The 23,796-nt window shown below is 37.9% G+C and overlaps 1 protein-coding gene across 4 annotated transcripts in view; it reads right to left on the bottom strand.

Annotated features, from left to right (window-relative positions):
• Nucleotides 1–23,796, bottom strand: part of PARD3B (par-3 family cell polarity regulator beta) — a 394,458-nt gene that overhangs the window by 184,185 nt on the left and 186,477 nt on the right. For all 4 annotated transcript variants that reach the window (XM_041472994.1, XM_041472995.1, XM_041472996.1 and 1 more), the window contains 3 exons: nt 11,176–11,361; nt 5,071–5,241; nt 1,577–1,706 (listed from right to left, as the gene is read on the bottom strand). In XM_041472994.1, the coding sequence (XP_041328928.1) occupies nt 1,577–1,706; nt 5,071–5,241; nt 11,176–11,361 (487 nt within the window). The remainder of the gene's footprint in view (nt 1–1,576; nt 1,707–5,070; nt 5,242–11,175; nt 11,362–23,796) is intronic.

Genomic DNA, 23,796 nt, shown 5'->3' with positions numbered 1-23,796 from the left:
AGCAAGTGGTAGCAACATCTTTGTCATCTCTTGTCCACTGACTCCAATTCCAATCACTTCCCAAGCCACGGCTGTGAAGACCCAGCCACACCAAACCCTCCCTGTGCCAGCAGCACTCCAAAGCTTCCTTTTCACATCTGACACATCCTCTTCTGAGGCCATCATTTTTTTTGCTATAATGCCTTCTTACCATAATTCTTTAATTAAAAAGATGCCTATTTAAAATAATTTTATGACTGAGCTGAAAATTAGCCATCCTGATTTTTGGATTGCACTTGAGGAATCCTTATCTGAAAGTACAACTCTTCCACATACTTTGTTTTGAATTCAAGTGACAGGTTAGCAGTTGCCATTCATCTGCACCAATGGCTTCAGAGCATTTGCTTTTAGGGTTCTTAAGGAAGCATTTAAAGGTATTTACTGCTTTCTGATATTTCTTTGGTAATGCCCAACTCTACAGAGCAGGCTAGCTCCAAGGATTGAACCCTCTTTTCCTGAAACTACAGAATGAGCGTAAATTCCATACTAGAAAAACATAAGGTAGATCTAAGCAAAAGGATCTGATCTTTGAATATTTACAATGCTTCAGGTTATGCCTAAGTCTTTGCCTGAAGTCACACTGTGAAAATATTGAAGTCAACACAAATAAGTTACCCCTAAATTCTATTGGAGTTTCTCTTGAATTTTACAGATAAGGGCTCTTGGGTTTTGATTAAAAGTACCCCACACAGTCATCACAGCAGCCTATGAAATTACTTTATGCAGGCTACCCTGATTCCACAGTTGTCTAGGAAAGTGGGAAAGATCATGCATAATTCAACTACATCAAAGAAAATCTTTTTTTCCTACTGAAAAGTATTTAGCTATGTGCCTGACTTGAAGAATGAGAGCACACTTAAAAGGATAGGGGTCAAGACCATCTCAAATACTTAAACTTTTCAAATAACTAGTACCTTGCTGAGTCAGGAGCAAATTGGACAGACAGTACAGTAAGCCATCAGAAATGAAAAAAGACAGGAAAAGAAGTGGCCTTAAATGCCCTTACTTGTGTGCTTCCACATGCTCGCACATGTAGGTTTTCTTTGCACTATTTACACAATTACCTAATTTTTTTTAATGAGTTCATTAATATAATTCCAATTTGTATACAAATTTTACCTTAAAGTCTAAAATAAGCAAGTACACTTTTTGAACATCATGTTTTAGTATAAATTAATTAAGCTTATAATAACCTAGGACATAATCTAAAAATTAAATGTAAAAATCATTGCGCTCATTAAAGATATATAGAAAATAAACATTTTGACAACATATATTTTGCACTCATCATTTGTTTTTTATTCAGGCTTACGTGTTGGGGCAGCGAGCTAGAAACTGTTACTTAAACTGGAATTTGTGCCAGGAATCTCATTCACAACTTCTGAGTCAGCTCTCCCACCCTCGCTGGATCTTCAAGCCTCAAAGTAACATAGTATGCACTTACTCTAATTAACTGCTTTTGGTGGCTGTGGATTTCAGGAAACAAAACCACAAAGCTCTCTCTGTCTCAGCACAGAGATGGATATGCAGAGACTACCTTTTATTCCTTCCTGAGGACTGCATGTTACAAATTGCTGGAGAATGGTATCATTACGTCGGGAAGCAGCTGCGAAGTTATGACTCCCATCAAAGGCTGATTTTTGAAAGACTCCCTGGTCTGAGCGTTCCTAAGGGAAAAACAGAACCACACATTGCAACACAAAATTTACATATTCAACAATGCAGAAGAGCATCCATCACTGCAGACAGTGCACAGACACTGTGATATAATGTGTTCACTGTATCCACTGTACACTGTGTTCACTGTATATTTGCCTCCTCTCAAATGAGAAACTCGAGAGAGCTCTTCAAACCTCCAGTCTGGTTTTGTTCGCCATGAAATAAAAACATCCAAGCAATACCAACCATTAAGAATGATGCACAAAAATGAAGATTTTTTTTTTTTTAATGACCCACAACTGGCTTCATTCAAATTCTCCATCTGGGAGGGCAGCTTGTGACATTGTCAACACAAGAACATGGGCAATGCCAATGGTATTTTTCTGCCAGCCAGCTGGTTCCCTTCTCCCCGAGACTGAGTGCATATGTTCTGATGATCACACACTAGAACAGTTTTGCAAGTAAGGAGTTACACCAAACTCCCAAACGCAGGTCTTCTGGCTAGCAGCTAAACAAACTCCTGTCACACCTCTAGTCAGCTTTTCTTTTGAGACATTTCCTATCCCCCACCCCCATACATGCCATAGTGCCTAATTTATTCTCCTGAGCAGTTGCTCAAAGGAAAAAGTTGGGGAAAAAAAAAATAAAAATCACAGTTTCTAAAGCTGGGACAGACCCAGAAAGACATTTCTATAGTCATTATTTAGGGAAAACCAAAAACCCACACAGGGGGAATATTATGGCTAGTTTTCAAAGCAACCTTTATATGTTCTGTGATTTTATATCTGTTTTTTTTTGAAGCGGGATCCAAATGGCTTCTATTTTTAAACTGCATGTTCATTATGTCAGTAAATGTTATAATAAATATACATATTTTAAAATTCCATAGTCACATCTACATAAGAAACGCGTGTATCTAACCCATGTTATTTTTAAAATTATGCAAGAGGCTTGATGTATTGGCAAGTGATTGCCTGCAAACCAAGACATAAGGAAGGACAGCATGTTACACCTCCTTGCAACCTGTTTTTCAAGCTTAATAATAAAAATAAAATAGTATGACTTAAAAAAATAAAATAATAATAAAATTGTGATAAAATAAATACAATGAAAATAAGCATAGTAACATGGAAAAATTGCACCCCAGAACAGAAATCAGTGCTGGGATGCTCATGGTGACAATATGGCTTCAAATTTAAGCTCAGTGGACAGGTGGTATGTGTAACATTCTCTTTTCCTCAGTACAGAATCAGCCATTTGAAAAGAGTATTTTCAACCTCTATACAGAAACACACACACACCACACAGACACTGACAGTCATGTTTCCTCTTGAAACTGGAGTCTTTAGTTTACATCAGCTTCCTTAGGTTGTAAAGTCCACGTTTACTGCTTTTTTAAACTATCCACTGGAGACACAGCAGCATAAGGAGCCTTGAATTAACAGCAACAACAAATCTGCTTTTCCAGCTCTTTGATAAATGACAATCAATATCCCAACAACTGATCAGTAACCAACCTAATTCGAGTATTCAGCTTATAAAACATAGCTGTCATGGAAGACCTCCATTAGTGTCCTGCCCAATAAAAACAATAATGCATTTCTAAACATATTCTCCTTCTGCCAAGCTGAGATGCAGTGCTCGGGTAGCTGTTTTGGGGAAAGGGAAGAATGGGCACCAACCCATTTCTGCTGTGGTCTCCAGACTCAAATGGAATTACAATTGAACGCAAAGACTGCCCTATAAAAATTAATTCCTGTCTAAAATGAATTTGATTCAATCAAGACCTCATTATGCATTCTTCATAGGGCATGAGTCAAGACTATTTACCTCCTTCATACATCTGGATAATATTCAAAACTATACACTGAACTATAAAAAGCAGCCTCATATTTTTACTAGGTCAATCTCAAGTTTGATTGGAAGCTTTTTAAAAAGAAGTATCTTTAGTTAAAAAAGAGAACCCGCAGGACTGAACTTTCTTTGAAGGTGAGCTATCTTTCTTATATCCCAAAAGTGCACAATAAATATATACTTCATAATTCTTCCTTAAGCAGGATGCTGTCAGATGTAAAAGGAAAGCAAAAATGTGTTTCCCTCTAATATCTTCCAGAATTGCTAATGGATACTTTTCATATTTTCCTGGCATAATTGACATCATGAGGCCTGTCCAAAGTGTCCTCCCAACAAAATAAGAGCATAATATTTAGGAAGTCATATCTTTCTAAATCCATTTCTCAATCAATAAATGATGGTAGTAAATTACAAAGAAAGTTATCAGAAAAATATTTAAGAGTCAAATTACAAGACACCTGCATCCTCTTCCTCCCTCTGGAATTTCATGCAAATATAGCCAGAAATATAATTGTTTTTAAAATGTTCCAGTAATGCTGATTAAATAAGAAGCTTGAAATATCTTGGAATTCTATAATGAGATTTATTACCACCTTTTACACCCCAAATCTACTTGTACGTACTTTCATTTTAAATAACTCTACAGGTATTTAGAGCTGTTTAAAATATTTGCTCAAGGGATAAAATTAAAACTGGGGTGACTAGAAAAGGCAGACAGCATACATGTATGTTATCTACGTAAAGATGAGAAAAGAGTGTGCATATGTGTGTGCATGCATGAATGAAAGAGGGAGCAAGGGAGATCATAAAACCAATCTTTTTCAAAAGAAGTGACTGGCAAACATGAATTTATATGATGTCTAGAAAACATAATAGTTAAAAATGTATTTCTTTCCTTATTTTGTTACCTTAATTAAATAGATTTTATCTCAATCAACTCAGAAACCCGTCCTAAAGATCTTCATCTGACCAGGAAAAGTGAAATATTTAATACCTTGAAGGTCAAAAGAGGGAAGAAAAAAAAAAAAAAAAAAAAAAAAAAAGAAAGAGCAAGACATGTCCAGAAAAACACACTCAAAAAAAAAAAAATGCATTAAGTACCAATGGAAAAAAAAAAAGCAAGAGTAAAACAAAATCCTAGTCACACTAAGTTATTCAGGTCTCTGATTATAACAACAATTTAAATCAGAATAATTTAAATTGCCTGTATCCCAGAAATTGCCTTGAGGAGATAGCAGATAGTCAAAACTACATCAACATATTAATCCTAAATTAACTTATTTTGGAATCATATTTTCTTTTGTTCTAATACTTGTTGAATCAAAATAAGAAGCAACTTTTAGCCTAGTCTCAACAAGAACAGTAAGACCAGGAGATATTTCTAAGTCCTCTCTCCAGGGGAGAATTAATTCTGCCAGGAGAAGCTCTCTGTGACCAAGACTTTAGCCATCATCCCTTATGTGCAAAACCACTGGGACTGGAACAACACTGGTCTAATAAATGCATTTGCTGCCTCACCTCCGTGTGCACCTCCAGCCTGCGGAGCACGACCAGCTGGATCCTGCCCCGGATGTTGCCCTCCATGGACATGGAGCGCCTGAGCGTTTCCATGGCCTCGTGGTTGGACTTGCCCAGGAGCGACTCCCCATTGACTGCAACCAGCTGATCGTTCACTCGCAAACGACCGTCCTGCAAGCGAAAAACAATGACAATTTCAAAACCCCAAGAATTATTAAGCAGAGGTGCTACACATGGGAAAGCACGATGCAGACAATCAGGCATTGCTCCTATAACTTCTAAAGTCCTATAAGTGGACAGTGCCAGAAATAACTTTGTTTCCAGTAATTGGCAATTGTCTCCCTCTATTCACTACACTTTCGTAAAGAGTTCATACTGCAAATACAAACACAGACATTCATGCACAGACTGCTGGTTTTCTTGCATTTGCAGTTTATTTGTATCAGTTAAAACAATTAAACAATTAAGAAAAAACCCAAACCAGACACGCAAAACAAACCACAAAAAAAAGCAACCCACCCACCCCACCACAAAAAAAGGGAAAAGAAGGTTTTGGTTAGTTTAAAGGGCCCACACTATAACTATTAGTATCCACACTGCAACCACAAAGGAGTACTACAATGTATTTTTCATGCATTATTATCTGCTATTAAGATCTCGTAAGAAATAGCTCCAAAAATTTTGTCTTACAATCTGATTGGTGTGTATCTTGTCACAATTCTCATGCCATCACATGGGCCAGCATCCTCAGTACAGAATGGTCACTAAAACTTAAGCATCCTTACTAATTAATGCTATCCTTATTTTACAACATCCAAAATTGCTGCCAATAACAAAATTAGGGTTGAGCCATATCAAGTAATCTATGCTTTGAAGAAGTAATTCAGCTTCATTTGCCAAGGTGACATTTGTGGGTGTAATAAAATTGTGGACACTGCTATTTTGTGATTTAGGACTTCTATTGCTGTTGTCATTATGATCCGTGATTTATTTCTTTTCATAAAACAGCACGCCACGGACGTTTCTCTCTTTAACCAGAAAATAAGGTCCATTTAATTGAGACAGAGGAATTTCTTTCAAAGCTTGTCAAGTTCACAATTATCAGGCTGGCATTAGACCTCAAACAAGGAGGAGAAGGAGTAAGAAACCAAAGACATCTGATATAAGGTGGTGAAGAAACAGTAATAGGGAAGATCTTGCGCAGAAATACAGTGCTTGGTTGAGTCTGATTCACAGGCTCAGCACAAACTCTTCATAAGGCACTCATCCAAACTGTTTACATATTTCAAGCATCTGAGCAATACAAAATATATATACTGATTTCTATTTTTTTCTGTAACTAAGATGTTCAATTCACTATTCTGCTACTGCTGCCAAGTCTAAGTCATTTTTGAGTGAGTTACAGTAGCTGTGACACACCCAGCTTTATTAAGTGTTATTTTTGTTGGAACTGCATATCATCATTGCTACAGCAGAGTACAGATAACCACAAAGATGAAAAAAACCAGAATATAACAAAATCCAAAATAAACTGGGATGGACAAGAAGATGGAAAGAAATAATTAGGAGATGAGTCACTCAGAGAAGGAAAATTAAGAGAAATAAAACTTTTCTTGAGAGGGTGTGGGAATGGAGGATAGAGAACAGAGAGGCCAGAAGATACACCGGAACCTCTCCCACCTCTCTGCTGAATATTTTATGGCAGCTTAGATGTGCATACAGTCAAAGTCAGTATGTTAGCCTCACCCTTTCTCTACATACAAATGATGCCATCACAAGAGCTAAAGTTTAGGAGACAAGAAGTAAAACTGCTGAACCAAAAATTTTATTATTTGCACATGGTGTGATTCCTCTGTGTCCAATCAAAATTTGCTGAAATGAATGGAGTTATTCAGAGCAACAGGAGTTTGAGGAAAAAATAGTTTTTGTAAATTTCTGTAAAACTTTGAAAATTTTACAGGTCCTCATGTCCTCCCACTACAGTCCTACAGTTTCTTGGATTACTGTTTTTCCTTTCTGGAAAAATCCATCATGTATTAAATATCTGTTAAAGCTTATTTCTAAAGTCTATACAAATACAATGTCAAATGCATCTTGTCACGCCTACATCAGTTAAGTATACAACTGTCCTGAACACAGCATGCATTTTTAAACTAATCACTGAACCTCACAAGGTTCTGTATTGGCCCAATTTTTTCATTTTCCTTGTAGTACTTTTGTATAAGACTTTATTTTTATTTTAATTACATTACTTCTTAAAAGGTTTCTTTTGATACATCACCCCTTCTTGCCCTTCTGTTATGTGCAGCATTTAAATGAAAAATTCAACTTGAATTTGACACTTCAATTGTGATAGAAGAAAAAAATGTGCATCATTCATAAATATTGATCAACCACACTTGCTAAGTCACCTGTACAAGCCAGGCTGGAAGATTGCTGAATGCTGTTTTCACACAACAGGCAGAAGTTACTTCACAGAAAAACCTTTCGCCTTTTTAGAGACCAGGAAAAAAAAAATCCCCACGTCTAAACAGTTTCCAAACACAGATTTTCACATCCCTTGTGTTATGGCCTGGTTTGGAAGCCTGAACTGCACGAAAATCTGCTTGGCTCAAAACAAGCTAAATGTTGTTTTAACACGTTTCTTCTTTCATCTCTGAGAGGTAGGTTTCTTTGTGGCTTGAGCAGGAAAACAACATTTGGCATTTCAGCATAGCAGTTTTCAAATGCCATCTCTGGAACTGCAAGTGAGCTATTCTAATAGAAGCTGATGTTATTCTTCCCTCACTTATTCAAAAAAGCTGGGTTTTTTATGGTGACTCACAGCAAGGGGCAGAATCTACGACCACATGCTGCCAGATTCTTCACAGGCATTCACAAGACTCCTACTATTTACAGTAGAGGGGGAAGATATAATGCCATGATCTTCAGGGACTTATCTTTTTAATCAAGGCAAAATAAGCTATTTCCCTTATCACACTGATGACATTTCTGTCAGAAATGCCCTAATGGCAATTATTGGAATTATCCAATTTCCCCATCCATTGCACACAACGAGCCATGTTTATTGAAGCACTCAGAAGGACCAAGGACATTTGAGCCACACCATTTTCATTTCAACAAATGCATACATATAAAATATTACATTATTTCTTGTAATGGCTCTGTTCCATTTCAGCTGCAGTGGACTGCAAGTACCTGATCCTCGGGAATGAATTTTATGTGAAAAGCCAAGATGTCTCGAGGTGAACAAGGCTGAAACCCCAAAGTTAGGCGGAATAACGATGCATTTAAACTCAGTCAAATGCTTGTTTTTTCACATGAAAGGCTCTGCATAAGTAAAAATAGCAAGTATTCCAGTAACCTCTTTATCTTAGGGATGTTAAAAAATGGATACTTCAAAATTACAAAAGAAGGTTAAGAAAGGACATAATGGTTAAATCAGCAAAAGCAACTGGTTTTCCTCCTGCAGGATAGTGTGTTAGAATACAAACCTGGAACTTCTAAGGCATTTTTATTTTGTTTGATTTTGTAGGCAGAGCATTAAAGATGACTGAGTCTTACTGCAGCAGGTATGATGCTACATGCATTGACATCTTCTAAAACCTTTAGTTAGGACAAAAGAAAAATCATAAAGGATAGAATTAAATACTTACGTTTTCCATTATGATTTTTAAAATGTGCCCTACTACACTTTGCAATGCCACTAACACATTAGAGCTAGATTAATGTGTTAATATATCAAAAAAATTAAAAATATTAGCCTCTCTTCAGACCTTGGATAAAGCCAATAACAAGTAATGGTAACCAAAAAGGATGGTCTGCATCTCACAGTCTACTATTCTTTCTAAGAAACACATGGGTAAAAGAAATGTAATGTCTCAAAGCCTTTGTACAGCATTAGAAGGATTGAGCAATTATTTTATCAGTGAAACAAATGTGTTGAAATTCTGTGTATTACATTTCTTCTTCTGAGGACAAGCAGTGACTATATAGACAAGGGGATAAAGTTCATATTTCTATTAGCATGATACACCAATATCGGAAAAAAAAAATCTAAATGCAGAAGTGATAAATAGTGAAAGAATTCTTATGTCAGTGAGATTAAGATTTCCGCCTGTGACAGTTTCCCAAGAAAGTACTGTACACTGAAAAGCAAATGCACATGTCTTAATCCATAATAATCCATTTCAGAGAATACCAATGAATAGCATGGGAAAATGCTCTGGACAACTACCAGCTGGAAAGAAAGGATTTTTATTTCAAAACTTGCTCCAAGAAGAGATTTAAAATAAGGACAATAGGACGACATCTTTAAATATTTATGCACAAATATGTGCACACTTTTTAACGTGATACAAGAAATTTTATTAATTGTTAATACCCACTGATTAGGTTATGTTCTATGTAAAGGTCATTAGACAGAAGAAAGCCAGCTGTTCTCCATGCATTACACAACAGTAGACTGAGTCTTAAAACACTGCCAAAATGACTGCATTCTGTGAGCACAGGACAGAGTCTCTGAACAGTTCTGGTTGAAGCCAGAACCTCAGCTAGTATCTCATTTGCTCTGGAGCCTACATTCAGATCCATTACCACAACACAGGCCTAATTGCTGGAAGGGTTATAATGAGGTGGAATGGAGAACTGGTCACAGGACTAGAGGCCATCACAAGACAAAATAATCTCTCAGTCATGGTGCCTGTTCACTCAGGGGTGAGCATGGAAGTCCTGCTTTAGTAGTCTGCAGACATCTCAAACCAAAATTAACTGCTCTGGAATGAGTCGCTGTGGGGGAATAGAGAGTAGCAAGCACACAGAGAAAAGGTTGTCTTATAGGTCTGTGATGTGACAAGTCATGCAGCCAGCCCACTAATATGAAATATGGCTCCACAGCTTGGCTATTCAAAACAAGGAGTTTATCCATGGCAATGCACTGTTGCTGCGACTGGTGTGGACACGGAGCTGGGAAAACAAAGAGGGCAGCCTCATTTCCACAGTAAAATAAGTTGTACTCTGCAGGAGACATGCACATGAATTGAGTTTATCCAGCCCTAACTTGGCCAAATGTGTGTTAACTACGTTCTTGCGTAATCCAATCAGATGAATTTCCAAGCTTTGAAATAACTGTGAGACTAGGAAAGGTAAATAACAGAAGCAAGGAACTATTAAACATTCTTATGAAAACTAAAACCTTGATTATTGCTACTTACTAGCTGCTGTAAATAGATGATTGAATTTTTAATGCTGTGAATTGCCTTACTCAGCAGGCTGATGTCAGTAGAGCAATTTACATAACACTGAATTAAAAGGTATTTTTACAGAAGAGAGAACTGCAAGGAATCTCTGAGATAAAAGACAAAAATTACATTATGGTTCTACAGGTGTTAAACCTACTAGCTCTGCAAGATTAAGTAATTTGTTTCCAATTCATACAAGTTACCTTTTCCAAGTTTTATTTGGGGCAAAAAAATGCAGTCAACAGATTTCCTAAAGATTAGACAATAACTCAAATACTTTTTAAAAATAAAATATACAACAGTCCTTGTACAGTGCTGAGAAGGAACAGAACAACTCTAAATACTGTCATTTACCAATTTTATATTACCAATTCAATCCACCTCAGGAAAAACTGATAACTTCTGCACAACTGATGTCAAGCTCTGCCAAGACACATTTTTAATACAGTGATAAAAATATTCTGAATAAAAAGAAAGAAAAAAATTATGAGAGTTTTTATTTACTGGCACAGTTCTAGGTATCAACTTCTCTGTCACTGAGCCAATCAAACTCTTTTTGTAGGCTGTGGGGAGGCTGGAAGGCATCCTCTGCTCATACCTACCCTTATCCTTTTTCTCCTTCCCATTTCCTGCAGGAACCAAATGTTCCCTAAGGTTTGCACCAATTCATTTTCACTTTGTCAGACTTTGTTGCTTCCCACACAACCCCAGAAACCGCGAGACAAAATGTTAGATTTGTAATTCGCCCAAAGGAATGAGTGACAAAGGTATTTGTACCTAGAATGCTTCTCAAGTGAGATTCGGCTCTCAGCATAGAAATGACAGTATTCTAACACATTCAGCTCCTGATGTGCTTCTTCCATACCTTAAAAGCAGCACCTCCATGAATAACTGATTTGATGAAAATCCCAAGATCAGCTCCTGTCTCCCGGGATTTGTTGCCTTTCAAGCTCACACCAAGTCCAGCAGAGCCAGAATCATTCAGAGGAATCTCAAAGGTCAGCTGTTCTGTGGTTTCTGGAGTAAAAATACTGCAGTTTGGCTCTCCTTTCTGTAGGAGAAAACAAGCATGAAAATAGGGGTGATAAGTCGGCATGAGTGGTGGCCACAGAATTGTACAATAAGAAATAGTCTTCTTTTCCAGAAAATAGCTCATAATCAACAGTGCGTTTAGCTGACATTTTGTCACAAGATCTGGCTTAAAATGTTATTTTTAATGATACCTGGGAATATGCTTAAATAAAAGGTAAAACCGCTTAGTTCCACACGATATAAAACTAATGTTGCAGCAGAATGTAGAAAAGACGTTTATACACAGCTGCATTAAAAATGTAAGCCATAAAAATCTCAACATCTTTACATGCAGCTCACAAACTACAATGACAGTTATACTGTTAAATCCCATTCCCCTTTGAAAATTGAGTTTCATCCTTAAAAAATTATCCTTCCCTTAAACCTGTCTGCAGAGCAAAGCTGGTGTAACAAAAGCAAAGGTGAAAATTGAAAGCACAGTAACTTATTTTGCACTAACTCCCTTAGTATATACTTTGATTCCATAGAGGTTTGATTGCTCCTTTTTCTTTCTGGTACAGGTTAATCCCAAGATTTTCTCTAGATTAGACAGCTGTTTACAAGACTGTCAAGTCAAGCATACACAGCTATGGAAGATCAGAAAGAACTTTCTTTTACTGTACACTGTATCTGCAGTTTTGTAGCGCTGTCTGTTGCTGGGCAGAAGGGAAGGGGGTGTGGTTGTCTTTTTAAAAGCAGGTTAGAATAATAAAATTAAATAAAATCAAAGTTTTGCCTGAAATATTTACCTCAAAAATAAAACAAGGACAAGAAGACCTATTATGGAATGAAGTGTGAAGTGTTCATGGCAAGTGTTAGTGCGGAATGTTATGCAACACATTCAATTTCATTCCATTTTTCCTTCTCCATGTAACTCTAAACCAATTCATAACCTTTTGTTTCTTGTCATTTGGACATTTTCTATTTTTTGAAACAGTAGTATTGAAAAATTAACAGGAAAAAAAACTATGAAAAGGAAGCACACAGACAATTACAAGTTGAAAGATGACTGACTGCTGCTTCCAAGGGTGTCAAATTCTTACATTAAATTATCAAGTAGAGGCCACATGCAAAGAGTGCAGTAGCTGGGCCACTCCTCCTCTTCCCCAGTGAGAGATCACCTCCAGGATGTAAGCTGCAGCACAGACAGTATCAATGCAATTGGCAGCAAAGGTGCCAGCAGTACAGATGTTTCCTCAGCAGCTGGAGTACACCTGTGCATTCATCTATCACACTGTCTGATCAACAAAAGTATGACCCCAAAACTAAGGGCAGAAATTAATATCCTGAAGAAACAGTAACACCTAAGTATACTTGCATTTATTTCAGATACCCTTTCACTGATGAGGAGCAACCACTGGGTAGAGAGGAATCACATCAGCCAGAAAACTGACTATCAAACTCAATCCCAATATGCACCATGTTTAAATTTTTCCTGGAATGTAACTATATGACATTAAAGCCAATACAGCTTGCCTAACTGCCAAATATAAAAATGACATAGCACCAATACTGACAATTGTCTTGATACCAGCATTCATCTCCAGTACCAAAGTTACACATTTGTGCTTCTTTTTTTGCTCACCAGAAGTACAGAGTTCTCAGTTACACATCTGTCACTTTTATTTCTTAGCTTTGGATATGGACGTCCTGAATATAACTCCCCAAAACCTATACATCTGTAACAACTGTGAGCAATACAGAATGATAACTTGTAAACACTCCTCCTCTGACTTCAGAAGCAGTGTAAGGAAAAAAAAATCACTACTGGCTTCTGACATAACTATTTTGCGTTTAACTTTCTCAAGGTTTTAGAGAAAAGATTTTCTGCCAAATCTTTTTTTTTTTTTTCAACTTGCACATATTCTTGTCAATTGATTCTGAACTCTCAGACCAGAACTCTACTCAACTGGCACATCCTGTCAAGAACTGGTCAGAATTCTTCTCAAGGTCTCAGATATGTGATGGCTCCTGCCTTTAGGACAGGACTTGGTATTACTTTCCTGTTCCCCTAGGCAAGCAGCTCCTGTGTGTTTCTGCTCTCCTCCCACTTTAATCTGTGACATCTGCACTAGACTTGCCCCTTCTCTATGTCAATACTGTGGCTGTGTCTTTGCCCATATCCTGAGAAAGGCAGCGAGGGGGCTGTTAGCACAGGACATAAAGCTCTCAGTGCTCCTGCCTGTCTTAACCAGAGCAGTCACAAACTGCTTTATAGCACTACCTCATTACAAACTAGGACTTCATATAAAGCTGAATTTGGTCAACCAACAGAGCTATTCAGTGTCCTCTATTTCCCAGCTTCCTCTAACATAATTATGTTGTGCACTAGCACTTGTTAAGTAACCTACACATCACTCCGTGCATGCCCAGATGCATTCAGCAGGACTCCAGAAAAGTACAGCAAGCTTTTGTCAGTATTTATTTTCCTATGTTTTCCTTAGTACTTAAATTGGACTCTTTAACATTTGTCAACCATTTGCCTTGCTACAGTTTTCTATGAAATAGATCACTTAATAATATCAAAACATCACTAAATTTAATGTAAGCTGTTTTTACCTATAACTGGAGAACTCTCTAATATTTTTTTAAATCCTCACAAGTTTCTTGTTCAACATAGTTCAATCATCCCAATCAGCTCTCCTTTTCATTATTTATATTCAGCTTTATCCAAAGATTCAGCAAAAGCTGATTTTAAAATAATGTTGAGCTTCGTCTAATAGTACTACCAAAAATTCGTTACCCTTGATAGAGGCTGAAAGTCAATTCAAAGATTTCACAGGGATAGGTGAGAGGAAAGGAGATGCATATCTACAAGTCAGTGATTAATTCACTGTAAGGAAAGTAAGCTCTATCTTTACTTCCTTAAAATATTCCTCAGCTAGTCATTGTACAGCCTCTGATAGTAAATGCCAGGTAGTAAGTCTACAACATCAAGACTGTGTGAAAATTTTATTTGTCAGAGGATGTGAGAAGCAGCAGAAAGGAGGAAAACCAGAGGAGAAAAAAGGGATGAACAAAACCTAGAAGCTTGATTTCATCCTATGCTTTCTAGATGTTTTCAAATAATTATCCTGATCATAATGCTCTTCCCAAGCAATACCTTTTCACTGACGACAAAAAGAGCTCCAGCCATCCTTAAGTTAACAGCTCATCAATTAACTGCTTCATTTGGGCAACTAATTTAATGAATGATGGCCTCTGTTCCTAGAATATGCAGGCATGAATATTAAATGCTGACAGTGACTCACAGAGCTGAATTCCTACTGCTTCTATTTCCCTGACTTTGCTAAAACATTACCCCAAGACATTAATACTTTACAATATAGCAACCACCATCAGCTGAATTATGGTCTGGTAAAGGAAACCCTCTCCAATGCACTAAACCCTGAATGCTATTAGAAACACTTCTTACCTCAAGATGATCCTAGAATCTGAACTCACTCAAACACAATGAATGAAACGAGCTGCAACACTAATATGTTTCTAGCCTGGAAAAAACGTATAGCTTTATGTTATAAATTACCCAGTCAACAACCACATAATGTATTTTCCATAATAAATGTATCATACCCTAGCAGTTCAGGAATTAAATGATAGTATACCACTGAAGCTATTCCCTACAGCAGACATAGAAAGTAACTCAATTGTAGCAGGAGAAACAAGAAATTTTCACATAAATTGAAGTCCAGATAACTAAGTGGTGATCCCTCAGAATGGTTAGAGCTTTGAGAAGGCCTGGCCTACAGACTCTGGGACTTTCACACATTTCCAGAGTGGGTAAGGTTGGAAGGGAGAACAGTGGGTCATCAAGCCCAATGCCCCTGCACAAGCAAGGTCATCCTGGAGCACATAGCACAGGGCTGTGTCCAGGTGGTTCTTCTCCAGTGAGGGAGACTCCACAACCTTGAGCTCTGCAGCCTTTCCTCGTAATAGAGATGCTCCAGTTCCTTGATCCTCTTTGTTGCCATCCTCTGGACTGGCTCCAGGAGCGCCTCACCAGGGCTGAGCAGAGGGGCAGGATCACCTCTCTCAACCTGCTGGCAATGCTCCTCCTGATGCACCCCAGGATCCCATTGGCCTTCTTGGCCACAGGGGCTCACTGATGGCTCAGGAACAGCTCATTGTCCACCAGGACCCTCAGGTCCTTTCCCACAGAGCTGCTCCAGCAGGCAAGCCCCAGCCTGTGCTGGTGTGTGGGGCTGTTCTTCTCCAGATGTGGGACTCTGCACTCACCTCTGATGAATTCCAGAAGGCTCCTCCCTGCCCATCTCTCCACCCTGTCAGGGTCCTTCTGAAGGGCTGCACAGAACTTGGGGGAATCAGCCACTCCTCCCAGTGAACCTGCTGAGGAGGCATCTGCCCCTTCATCCAAGTCACTGAAGAATAATGGGCCCAGTATTGAACCTTGGGGGACACCAAGGCATCCAACGAGACCCTGTGCCACTGTTCAGCCAGTTCTCAATACACCTCACTGTCCCCTCACCCTGTCCACCCTTCCTGAGCTGGCCTGTGAGGATGTGGTGAGAGACAGTGCTGACAGCCTTGCTGAAGTTGAGGTAGACAATGTCCCACATTCATCCAGGTTCTTGATTCATTGTAAAAGGCAATCAGGTTAGTCATGCATGATTTACCATTAGTGAATCCATGCTGGCTACTCCTGATTACCTTCTTGTCATCCATGTCCCTGAATCCTCCTTCTACCCTTTCTAAAGACTGGGGTGATATTTATTTTCTTCCAGTCCTTGGGCACCACTCCTGACCACCACGACCTTTAAAAGATGATTGTGAATGGCCTCCACAGCTCCTTCAGCACTCATGGATGCATTGCATCAGGGCTTATGGGCTTTTGGATGTCAGGTTTGCCTAGGTGTTCTCTAGCCCAATCCTTCTTGACCAAGGGAAATCTTTCCAGCGTTCCTTTACCCTTGTCTCCCAGGTCAGAGAATCCCAAGGGCTAGCCTTGTCAATGAAGACTGATGCAAAAAAGGTGTTTGGTAAATCTGCCTTCTCTGCATCCTCTGTTACCAGGCTCCCTGTTATGTTTAGTAATGGCCCCACACTATCCTTGGTTTTCCTTTTGTTATGGACGTATTGGAAGAAACTCTTCTTGTTGTCCTTGACTTGACATCCTTGGCCAGATTTAATTCCAGATGGGCTGTGGCCTTCCTTATCTTGTTTTTACTTACTCTGACAACCCCTCAATATTCATTCCAAGTGATCTGACCCTGTTTCCATCTCCTGTGTATTTCCTGCTTATGCTTGAGTAATGACAGGAGTTCTCTGTTCATCCATGCAGGTCTCTTGTTCCCTTTGCCCAATTTCTTGCTCATTTCTTTCCTTTAAGAGGAGTACATTGAGACAGGAACACTCTAAAGTATTAATAAAATTTACTCAGCTGAGATACAGGTTGAAGTTAAAAACAAAACAAGCACTCACAACCAAAATACTCCAACATAAAACTAAAAAACAACCCGACACTTCAAGAGTCAGTCTCCACTGTTTATTTTGTCCTTGCTGGGCAGGTCCTTCCTTCAGCTTTGCTAAATCTTAGCCGTCAGCTTTCAATAGCATCTACAGCTGCAATAAGCTCTGAACAGCCCCCTCCTGATAAGCACATCTCTGCAGCCTAGTGATGTTTGTTCTCTAATATTTATAGTCAGCCACAGCTCCTGCTCAAAGCTCCCTCCTGGTTGCACCATCCCCACACTAGGCAACTCCCCACCTCTCTCTTTGTCTACCCCAATTGCTTGGGGAAGACAAAGATCTCCTCCCTCTTTCCTGAACCAGAAGGCAACAGACAGAAATGGTCTAAGAGGAAATCTTTTCACTTGCTGTCCAGATTTGGTGGTTAAACAGAACAGAGCAAACAACCAAACAGGTACTATCCCTCTCAAGGGAAATCAGGACAGGAATGTTTTAATCTACCAATATACCTGCATGCAACTTCAGTAAAATCAATTCTGACATTTACCAAATCACCAGAAACCAGACAGAAAAGTTCAGAGTAGAGTTTATATGAAGGTGAGAGAATAGAGAGTTTGCTAGATATGAAAGCAGAAAGCCCTAATAACACAGTACTAAATAATATTCAGCAAAGCAGACAGAAAACCTGTATCTAAGGGTCTCAGGATACATTTAATTAATCTTCTGCCAATGATTTTAATTTTTAGAAGCACATCTATACTCAGATATCTGATTTCTTAATTAAAATATTATAATAAAGGATTATTAAAAATAATCTAAAATTTTACTGGTCTCAACAATACATCCTCAGTACTTTAAAGATGACAGAGAATATACTTTTAGCCTTCTCCTACTCCCACAATACACAACTGCCAAGTCACCAGAGCAGTACAATCAGAACTATAACCTTTGAGAAAAGTACTGCACATTTTATTCTTCCACTTTCTACTTTGTCCACAGTTATAGCTACACAATATTGTGTCAATCCTCTGTCTACCATGGGACACCACTTTCAATTAGTCCTTTTATTTAATCTTACAATATCTGTTCTCATTGACCACAGCACTTTTAATCTGTGGATTTGTGATAACCTAATGCTAATCTCTTGCTGCAAAGGTTGTCTTATATATCCTTATTGTGTTTTTTGCCAAAAGAGAAGCTTACAAAAAAAATTAGCTCTCACTCAGGCAGGAAGGAAACAGCATTTGTTTGACACAACAGGAGACCTTTCAGTACCTGTCTGGTGCCCTTGACCAACACACTAATATGGCCTCTCAATATGCTGACTGCCCCTTGCCTGGCTGCTCCTTTCTGATAAGAGATGTCAACTCCCTGGGGTGCCATTCAGAGCCGACAGCAAAAGGCAAAAGACCCAGGAGGGTTATTTTCAAAGGTTTATAAAGGAAATAAGACATTTGCATCCTTTTGCAATGACTTTCTGATAAAAATATTTACATTGTGGCACCACATTATAATTGGCAGAAAAGCCTGAAAAGAAGATCCTCCCTATTTGCATCATGGTCCATAGTCTTTCCAAGCACTTAGCCACAATTAAGAAATACTTTGCTGACAGGTCAGTCATTCAGTCACTAAAAAATATGCCCTGTATTTTGCAATAGACATATTGTAACACTCTTAAAAGTAATACTCAAAGGTAATACACCATTGTAATCTTGTCACAATCTAGTAAATAACTGAAATCATTGCTGCATGTATTCATCTTTAGCATTTCTGACGTTTATATTGGCTTCTTTAAAATTATCTGTACTCCATACTACAATAAAAACTAAATGGCCACTAATGGCACACTCTGCTAAGACAAGAAAGGCAGTAGCAAATCCATGGAGATATATGATAGTGTGCTTGGATAATTTTAACGTTAACACAGTACGCTACAAATTTGTGTCATGTTAGATAGAATGTGCCTAGTTTGAATTATATAGACTCTCTGGAATTATAGCTTCAAAACCTGACAAAACTAGACTCAGCTCATCATCCAAGGCAGATACAGTGCATTTCAGAAATGGAGATTCCTCAGTTTGCTTGACTTTCCCACCAAGGAAATGGTTGGCCCTTGCAAAAGTTTTGTATTTGTTGTTTGGAGTGCACTGCTCCTCAACATTAAAAAAATGCAGTTTCACTTAACCTTTTAAGCTGCATAACTGCAGGAAACAAGAGGGAGAAAAAGTAACTATTCAGTCCTCAGTCAAGGTCAGCCTTACTGTGAAAACACCCATTTTCAGCCCACAGATGGGGTAAGCCACGTGCTTACGCACCCTACTGAGCTGGAGCCTTATGCAGTTAATACCCCTTGGCACCCAGAGCCTACAATCTTATCACACATGAAGATGGAAGGCTGCGTGGTATTTTCAGGGTGAATTTAAGGGTGCTGCTACTGTATCATATCAGAATTCATTCCAGGCATAGGTCACAACATGGTGATATCTAAATCCAACTATTTACTCATTTTAGTGCTTACTGTTTTATAGGTATGGTAAACAAAGCAATAAGCAGGGTATAATTCTTTTATGTCTACTTCAAACACCACATATGTATGTTTTACATTAAGTCAGCCCAGGAAAACTTTTTCTAAGTTCTTTATGTATTCTAAGACAAAGATTCTAGAAATGCTCATATGGTATATGGAATAGAACTGGTGACCCTTGTAAATGGCAAGGCACTACATTTGTTAGCAGGATTTAAAAATTGCCCAAATACTCTGGTTTTATTAAATGCAAATGCTGTAGACCTGGGTAAATGCATCTAAAACATATGAAGACTCAATTTCTGTTAAGACCAGATTTTATATGCCTCTATACTGATGTATATATACTTATGATTTCATACATTAAAGTGGGCTTCCAAATAATTTTGGGCAACCTCAGAGCTAAGATTTATATTATCAAGTAAGCAGTTTTCATTTCCCAGTGTTCTGAGGCAGGGTTCCTAAATCTAAGAATTTTGGGCAGTAATCCCATAACACATCTTATGAATATATTATCTCATAGTGCAAGTAAAATTATGTTTTTCTCTCCTTACTTGCATCCTCTCTAACTTATTCTTCACGAGCAGGCAGAGCACCATAAGAGGTTTTTGCAGGCAATGAAGGTTATGACCAGGTCTTTCAGACCATCCTTTTAAGGTTCCTCATATTTGCTGGAATATAGGAACAGTGGGCTCTGAAAGGCAAATCATTGCTGGATCATAACACTCTGACGGGCCTGACAGAGAAAGCAACAGTAGACCAGCTGCAATAAAGTCTCTGTGGCCTCAAAAAGGCTGACAACTGCTATCACCTAGAAAAATCACATTTGCTGTGCTGGCACCTTTATGGGCACTTCACTGCATATGAGAGCTCAAAAAACAACCACTTTTTGAAGGTGCACAGATTACCAAGCAATTTATTCCCCTTCGGTAAATTAGGGAGTTACACACAAACCCTGGATAAAGAGATACTTTTCAATGTGACAGGAAAAACTGTCACATTCCTTCTTAACACTGATCTCTTACTGACTTTTGTAAAGAGCACAACTAATCAACAAACCTCAAAGAAGAGTTCCCAGTAATCTAAGACATAATGAAATAGTAACAGTCTTCTGAAATACATAATGAAGCTGAAAGCCTTTGAGGGGCTGCAGTACACAATGTTTTGTCTTTAAAAATACACGTTTGTGTAGACACAACCTACACTTGCTTTTCAACTATTCCAGATGAAGAGAATAGGTCCAAAATGAAACTTTTCTTTAAAACCCCCAGGATATTAAAAAATCTACATAGTTTATAAATGAAGAAAGGTGCCATGTGCATTCACAATATCCTTGTCTTCATTACACAGAACACCTTCTTGTGTATGCTAATAAAATTCAATATATACTTCTTTTTTTTCCTATCCAATTCATCTCTCTTAGAACAGAGGTAACACAATAGTGAAATAGTACTTGCTGGAATAATTTTCTAACTGAAATTATTTGTCCATTTCTGGATAATTGAGCACTAGAATAATGGTTTTGAACTACAAAAACAGGTGCAGAAATGGTTAAGTCTAGGTTGTAATTCCACCTATTATTTCCTGCACATAAAAAGTAAAGCAACAATTAAAAGGAAGAAATAGAAATTAAACTTTGAATATTAAAACAAATACGCCAACTGGTTTTCCTTCAGGCATATAAGTTCAAGGCAGTGGAAGAAATTAACTGGGGGAAGACTAAAACATAAAAGTTAATCATATGGTAAGCAGAAAAAATGCTTAATTGAACTTGCCACTCATCCTGCTTCCTTCCATCCTGTATAATACACGTGTAAAAAAAGACTTAAAGACCAATACCAAGTTTAGTACATTGTTGTTCATTTAGCTATTGTTCTAAAAATTATGGTTTGCTCCCTTTGATCTCCCATTCTTCAGGCATCAGTTAATATGCCAAGAAACCACAGAAATAGCAATTACAGTTGCAACTGTAAGTCAAAGAGATTTTTAAAACAAAAAATAAAGGGTATGCAAAAATTACAAGGTATGTGTTCTAATTTACAGAAAAATGCATGCAAATATTTTTGTTGCAATACTATTTCTGGAAATTGCAAAGCAGTCACATTTCTCTGCTGGTGTGCATCATACAGAATAAAAAATTGAAAGGATCATAGCACAGAATTGGTTGTTCCAGAGCTGTTCTCATTCAAGCAGTAATCCCTTTTTACCAATGCAGGGATAAAGAAAGAGAAGGGGAAGTAAATAATTTTTGCACCATTATTAAAAGAAATGACACGTTCAGATCATACATTTTCCCTAGAGAAAAAACATGATGCAACAGACACACACGATTAAAACACTCTATTTCCAAAACACAATAGAATGATAGCCACAGTTTGATGTGCATTCCATTCACTTTGAGAGGAGCTGGAAAATCTAAACCTATTCAGTTCAACCACCTTCTTTCTGTAATATTCACCATCCTCTAGAAAAGAGTGTTACACAGTTTAAAACCCGAATGCACCTTAAAGAACACACTAATCACCAGCCACTCCGTAGACTGTGGTAATCAAGCAAATAAAGATCTTCCCCCAGAGTTTTGGAATCAGCTCCTTACTTAGCTGCTACATTGTCAACAGCTGGCATGAATTACTGGGAACATTTGGCTAACTGGATAATAAGGACGACAGCCTGTGGTTGGTCCAAATTCTACTTTACTAATCTGTATATATATATATAAAATCTCATTAGTCTCCTTTTCTTTTTTATTTAAAGGAGTAACAACCCTTCCCTTGTTATGCACAAACACTGTAATTGTGTAACTCTCAGATGTTGCAACAACCAGTGTAACCAAAGCCCCAACTGCCTAAAATTTAATAATACTTTTTTGCAACACTGATTCATCCTCATCCCTATCACATCTTGGCTGCTGTGACAAAGGCTTGCTACTCTGAATATAGTTTTCTACTTGCTAGCAATTCATAAGCACAGATCACAGTAACAAAACACCCAAACTCTGTTCCCATCTATCATACTGAAGAAAAAACATTTGTGAGACTAAGCTTTCCCCAAGCTGCAGCTTTATTACAAGGTAAAGTCAAATTATATTATTGCAGACCCATGAAACAAAATGCCACCCAGTGTGACTTTATTACATTATTTGCTTTGTGCCCATGCAGTTATCAAATTCACTCCAGCAAATCCACATAAAAACCCAGTTCTAGTGGAGCAACATGCTCAGAAGTGGTTTTGTGCATGGGTTTCTAGTGGGTCCAGCTTCCAGACATATCTTTGCCATAGGAAACTCTGGGGAATGGGTACATTTACTAGCTGGCCCTTCTCCTTTTTCTTTCAACAGGTTACAGGGAATCTAAAGAAAACATCTCAGATTACAGTCCCTGGAGACCTGCTCAAAACAAGAACAAGTCTGATATAAAGCAATTACCATATTATTGCCAGGCATTAACAAAATCCCCAAGTATTCAGGTAAATTCTGCAAGCCTGTTACACCGTCAGGGAACTCAGTTACAGCTGTCCTTGAAAAACATTGGATTATCTACTGTTTTTCCTTCCAAAAACAAACAATTAAAGTGCTGGCATTTTTCTCCTGTTTGATAAAACAGTACTGTAACTTCTGAGGTAGCAGAGGATTAGTCCAATGTAATATCATGGCTAAAGCTGAAACCAAACAAAAAAGCTAAACAAATTCTTTTTTTAATCTTTGTTAAGACTATTCTCAGACACCTCATGAATTCTAACAAGCATTGTGTTAGCATCAACATCTGGTAGCTTAGTGGGATGGTAACTCACACTTTTGCTGTAAGCTACCAGATGTTGCTGAAGGGCTTTTTAATTTAGATGGGCTGGTTCCATAAATTTATGTAATTTATTTCAGTAATTCTCATTTTTATTATGTTCTACTTTATTGAGATAACGAGGAACACAGAGCAGTATTAGAATTCCCACATCATCACTGTTACAGTGAGGGCCATTGCTTGTGCATCATTCTATCACAGAGAAAGCAATCTAAGAGAAGGTCAAGCCAGCAGGATAAATGTGGCTACTTCCTGGATTTCAATCATGCCAGTCATAAGTAAATCACCTTTTGAAAGGTAGTTAATCCTTGTTGTAGAAACTAGAATTTATTATCACATAATTGTGGCAGGTCGAAATTATAAACAGCTTTTAGATTCTTCCAGTTACAGTGATTTCCAGAAGTATTTGCACTATGACAATACATAGTAAGTATAATGTTGGGGGAACAGGAGAGAAAAGAGAAGAACACACACTTTTTAAAGTGTATTTTTTACATAATGTGCTTATAACTTAAAAAACCCAGAAAACACTGTTAATGGCTAGCATTTTCAAAAAGTAAGCTCTTATTTAGAAGAGCTAGTGAATGAAAAAAATTCTACAGAGAATAGAAAATTTAGTACTTTAAGACTCAAATTTCCCTCTGATCCACACAGACACTGACTCTACAGC

Source organism: Pyrgilauda ruficollis, unplaced genomic scaffold (genome assembly GCF_017590135.1).
Source record: "Pyrgilauda ruficollis isolate IOZ18807 unplaced genomic scaffold, ASM1759013v1 scaffold3, whole genome shotgun sequence".
In the NCBI taxonomy this organism is placed as follows: Eukaryota; Metazoa; Chordata; class Aves; order Passeriformes; family Passeridae; genus Pyrgilauda; species Pyrgilauda ruficollis.
Note: the sequence above shows the minus strand (reverse complement) of the source record. Positions and strands in the feature narration are given on the sequence as shown.